This window comes from Engraulis encrasicolus, chromosome 20, assembly GCF_034702125.1.
Source record: "Engraulis encrasicolus isolate BLACKSEA-1 chromosome 20, IST_EnEncr_1.0, whole genome shotgun sequence".
Classification (NCBI taxonomy): Eukaryota; Metazoa; Chordata; class Actinopteri; order Clupeiformes; family Engraulidae; genus Engraulis; species Engraulis encrasicolus.
Genome location: NC_085876.1, coordinates 34,546,067 through 34,551,066, shown reverse-complemented (window position 1 = coordinate 34,551,066; position 5,000 = coordinate 34,546,067). Strand labels below are relative to the sequence as shown.

At 50.7% G+C, this 5,000-nt stretch overlaps 1 protein-coding gene across 2 annotated transcripts in view; it reads right to left on the bottom strand.

Moving 5' to 3' along the window:
- Window positions 1-1,292, bottom strand: part of efna3a (ephrin-A3a) — a 184,777-nt gene extending 183,485 nt beyond the window's left edge. For both annotated transcript variants that reach the window (XM_063185806.1, XM_063185807.1), the window contains exon 1: window positions 621-1,292. In XM_063185806.1, the coding sequence (XP_063041876.1) occupies window positions 621-730 (110 nt within the window). In that variant the 5' untranslated portion in view covers window positions 731-1,292. The remainder of the gene's footprint in view (window positions 1-620) is intronic.
- Between the last annotated feature and the right edge of the window lie 3,708 nt (window positions 1,293-5,000).

Below are 5,000 nucleotides of genomic sequence, written 5' to 3'. Positions count from 1 at the left end.
GGAGAAGAGGGGGATTTAGAAAAATAGGAGAGAGGAGAGGAGCTACGTATGTGGATTGGAGAAGAGAACATAGAAGCCATGGAGAGATGGGGATGAAGAGAGAGAGAGAGAGAGAGAGAGAGAGAGAGAGAGAGAGAGAGAGAGAGAGAGAGAGAGAGAGAGAGAGAGATGACTCATGGTGTAGTGAGATAGATGTGCAGAGTGCGAGCTCTTACTATTAAACATTCATCCCTCACCTCAGGGAACTGCCAACCGCCGGGAAAGCGTTACATCACAAAAACGGCACAGATATTTTTTCTGCTCTCTTTTTGTTTGTGCGCCATGACAAAAGTTTTTGCATGAAACCACAGTGAAATGCCATGTCGAATAGAGTTTGGGTGGTTAAAGAGGCAAGCAAGCGCCACTGATGGAGGCCTATTCCATTAGCCACGTGATTAAACAAATTAAACAGAAATGCAACAGCACGCCACACAGTCAATCCCATCATGCATTCCAATTCACTCTCTCGCACAACCACGTTAAACCACGAGGCTTGTAGTGCAATGTACAACACCCCGCGGTCCAGGGATGCGATACCCCGGTGTGGCAGAACCGCAGAACCGGACCAGCCGGCCACTTACTGTATGTTTGAGCTGTTCCAGTACACGGCGTGGCGATCGTTCCCATCCGCAGGCGGGAAGTTCATCCAACTGAGCGTTAGCAGGTAGAGGCAAAACCTTGCGAGAGCCATAATATCCTCGGTGGTTCCTCGCCTTTCCGTCGCTCTCTCAACCTTCTGAGCTTTCTGTCCCACGCAGTCCGGGAAAGGGGGACTGACTTTTACAACATCTCGAGCGCTCGTTAAACCCCGTTAAAAACAGTTGCCAGTCGCTCCTCTTCAGCTCACGGTGGAAACGAGTGGGGTGGTTACGTCTTTTTGCACACCGATTCCATGCTTTCAATGTTAACCTGGCATCCTCCAGAGAGGAAGCGTAATTTGAAACAAATGCAGCTGTTTGGCTCGGTGACAGTTTTTTTGATTAGCTCTTACTTAAACGCAATACTACTCCATCGAATGCATGCGCAAGAACCGGAGGTACAGTTCCACACCGTGCCCCCTCCGTTTGAGCAATGCGAGCGCTGTAAAACAAAGAATCGACTTGGCAGACTTTTGCTCCCGCTGAAAGGCTCGGCTCAATGAAAGCGAGATTAGTTGATTATGTCTTGAGTTGTAACGCTGGACAGCCCGTCGCACACTTTGGATATTTCTATCTCCGACCGGGGACGGTGGCGCATCCTCGCGCGGTGCTCTCTCCTCCCGTGATAGACAACCCTGTGCTCGCGCTGTCAGCAGACCCGCCTCCGCCACTTTCTTCTCGCTATGTGCAAGAGTGTGTGTGCGCGCGCGCGCGCGTGTGTGTGTGTTTGAATGTGTGTGCATCGGCGTGTATGTTTGTGCGCCCTAAAGATAACTAACAGAAAGGCTCAGAGCATTTTCGTTTCTATTTTTACACTGATTGTATAAAACATTAAAGGTGAATATAGGCCTGTAATTGCTAATTAATTATACATGAATATCCAATTAAACATAAATTGCTTGGAAAACCATGTCAGTGGGCTAAAAATGGTGTTTTATTGTCTGCATTGATATAGACTGTAGCGTAGCATAACGTTTGCTCCCGTTTGTCCCCGTTTGGGGGGGGGCAAAGGGTACATTTGTCCCCGGCCCTGGGACTGAGGGGGCCCAGAATTACGAATTACGAATTTCGTGGGTTCTCATTACGTTGTATGTATTGAGTGAGGGGGCCCTTTCAGATGACTTTGTCCTGGGCCCAGCCAAAGCTGTCAGCGGCCCTGATTGCCATACATTATAGTAAAGCGATTTCCATGTCAAAGGCCTGGGTGCTGTTTTAATTAGCCTGGATAGTGTGCCATACTAGACTGAATATCGGCCTCGGATATCATCATCTTCATAAAACATATAATGAGCTTGGAATGGTTCTCGGCTGTATATCAGGCGCCAAACTGATTGATCAGGAAAATGAAAGAGAAGTGCTGTCATACCCTCGTCCGCCCGTGCTACCCCCTCACGCCTTCTCTCCTCCTCCCACCTATTCTCTCCCCCCCCCCTCTCTCTCTCTCTCTCTCTCTCTCTCAGTTTCTCTTTTTCAATATCGTCTCTGCCATGCCACCTCACCTGTCCCCTCCAGGCATGTTGCCGTGGTGAGGGGTGCGGGGGCAAAGTGGGTAAATGAGGGTAGGAGAGGACGGAAGCACTATGTTCACTCCACCCTGACATCAAATCACATGTACCCAGAGGTGCCGACAAAGGCAACAGTTGTCCCGGGCCCAGGGAGAGAGGGGGCCAAGAATTGGGTCCTCATTACATTGTAGCCTATGTATTGGAATGGGGGCCCCTTTAGATTACTTTGTCCTGGGCCTGGCCAAAGCTGTCAGCGGCCCTGCATGCACCCAAACCCGCCCCCACACCATTCCCCTCAGCACCATCAAAACCCTGCATCGCTCCCTCAGCAGCCCCCGCCACCCTTCGTCGAGCCAATAAACCCCCACCCCACACACCTCACACTACACAACCACTCCCGTGTTGCCACAAGTGTCACCATGTACCAACCCCCCCCCAACACACACACACACACACACACACACACACACACACACACACTAAATATGTTAGACACACACACACACACACACACACACACACACACACACACACACACCGTCAGAACCTACGTGTGTCGCCCCCACATTCATGCACCACACACTTCTGTCAAACCCCATCTCCTGTTCCGCACACCATCCCCATGCCTCCCTCCCCCCACCACCACCACCCCAACACCCTCCACCACCGCTGTTCCGCACCCCACCAGCACCACCCCCTCCTCTCCCACTGCACCCCCCCTCCCTCCCCCAACGCACCCCAGTCTACCTTCCACACACACACACTGTCAGAACCTGTCACCCCCACACTATCGCACCACACACTTCTGTCAAACCCCATCTCCTGTTCCGCACACCATCCCCATGCCTCCCTCCCCCCACCACCACACCCCAACACCCTCCACCACCGCTGGGGTGCACCACCAACCCCCCTCCCTCCCCCACTGCACCCCAGTGTACCTTGTACTGGCGTGTCATACACTCCCTCCTGTGCGGTATAGCAGAAGTCTCGGGTGTCAATCAAGTCTCCCCTCTCTTCCCTACGCATCCCCCTTTCTCTACTTCCCCAGCCCCCTCCCTTCACAATGCATCTCTCCATCACCCATTCACTCTGCATCCCCCTTTCTTTTTCTCTGTGTTTCCCTCAACACATCCCCCTCTCTCCTTTCTTCCTTTCAAATCTCTCTCTCTCCTCCATAACATCCTCTCTCTCTCTCTCTCTCTCTCTCTCTCTCTCTCTCTCTCTCTCTCTCTCTCTCTCTCTCTCTCTATGCATCCCTCTTTCCCTTCTTCCCTTTCTCCTCCTCCTCCTGATGTATCTCTTCCTTTTATATCCCTCTCTCGTCCTGTACCTCGTTCAATATGCGTCTCTCCGTCTCTCTCTGTCTCTCTCTGTCTCTCTCTCTCTCTCTCTCTCTCTCTCTCTCTCTCTCTCTCCCTCTCTCTCCCTCTCCCTCCCTACAGCAGCTGGATGAAAGCATCCGCGCTTCACTCCCACACGTCTCCTCTCATCCTGCTTGCCTTCATTCTTACTCACACCCTTATGGATGTGCGCACACACACACAAATACGCACACACGCACACAAATGCACAGGCACACACATTCATGCATACATGCACACTATCTATCTCTGTCAATGAATCTTTAACAGTGGAGTATTGTATGTTTCTATTTTTCCTGGCAATATCGTGTGTGTGTGTGTGTGTGTGTGTGTGTGTGTGTGTGTGTGTGTGTGTGTGTGTGTGTGTGTGTGTGTGTGTGTGTGTGTGTGTGTGTGTGTGTGTGTGTGTGTGTGTGTGTGTGTGTGTGTGTGTGTGTGTGTGTGTGTGTGGGACCGCTGCATACCAGTGTGAGTGGGTGGAAGGCTTTGTTAGTACATGTACAGGTAGTACATGTAAGCATGTGTGGAAAAGTCTGCCTCTCTTTCACTGTGTATGAGAGTGTAATTGTGTGTGTGTGTGCATGTGTGTGTGTTTGCGTGCGTGCGTGCGTGTGTGTGTGTCCGTGAAACCCAAAATGCTATTCGTATATAGGCCTACAGTATACACACTGAAAATTACAATGCCTCTTCTTCAAGACATTAATCAATACCTCCATGACTTCAGGACCAAAATGTGTTTTAATTTGTTTTTAGGATGTGTTGTTGGAATTCTATTGGCGTAATTATAATGTTCAGAAGTATAATCTTTGTCATCACCTCAGTGCAGACAACATTCCGCCGACCCTTTGCATCATGGCACCTTCTGGAGGGGGGAGGCGGGGGGGGGGGGGGCTAAGAATCAATGTGTTACAGTATGTATTGAGCTCCCTTTAAGGGCTGAAGGACACACACACACACACACACACGCACGCGCGCACACACACACACACACACACACACACACACACACACACACACACACACACACACACACACACACACACACACGACCCTCGAAAGTCACCGTTCTGATTCCTACACACCACTATCAGATATGGGGGCTGCTGCTGCTACTGTGCCTGTGCTGTGCCTGCCTGCCTTGCCTTCAGATGCCAGCCAGGGTGTTGCTAGGCACCCGTAGACCCCAGTAGAGAGCGTGCTCCGTGGGCCCATGTCTTCACATGTGTGGAGCTGGAGCCGGAGCTCCGGGGTCCGTGATTAATTCATGAATTGTACTCGTATGGGCACGCTGATTATCCAAATAATCCATTATCATCAATCAAGCCACCTCTGCCTGTCACCATATCCTATTCGTTATTTAATTGCTTTCCCTATTGGCGCTCATTTGCAGGAAATATGAGATTATGAAATTGTTCTCTCTTTTTTTCTCTCTCTCTTTTCTTCTCTCGCTCTCTCTC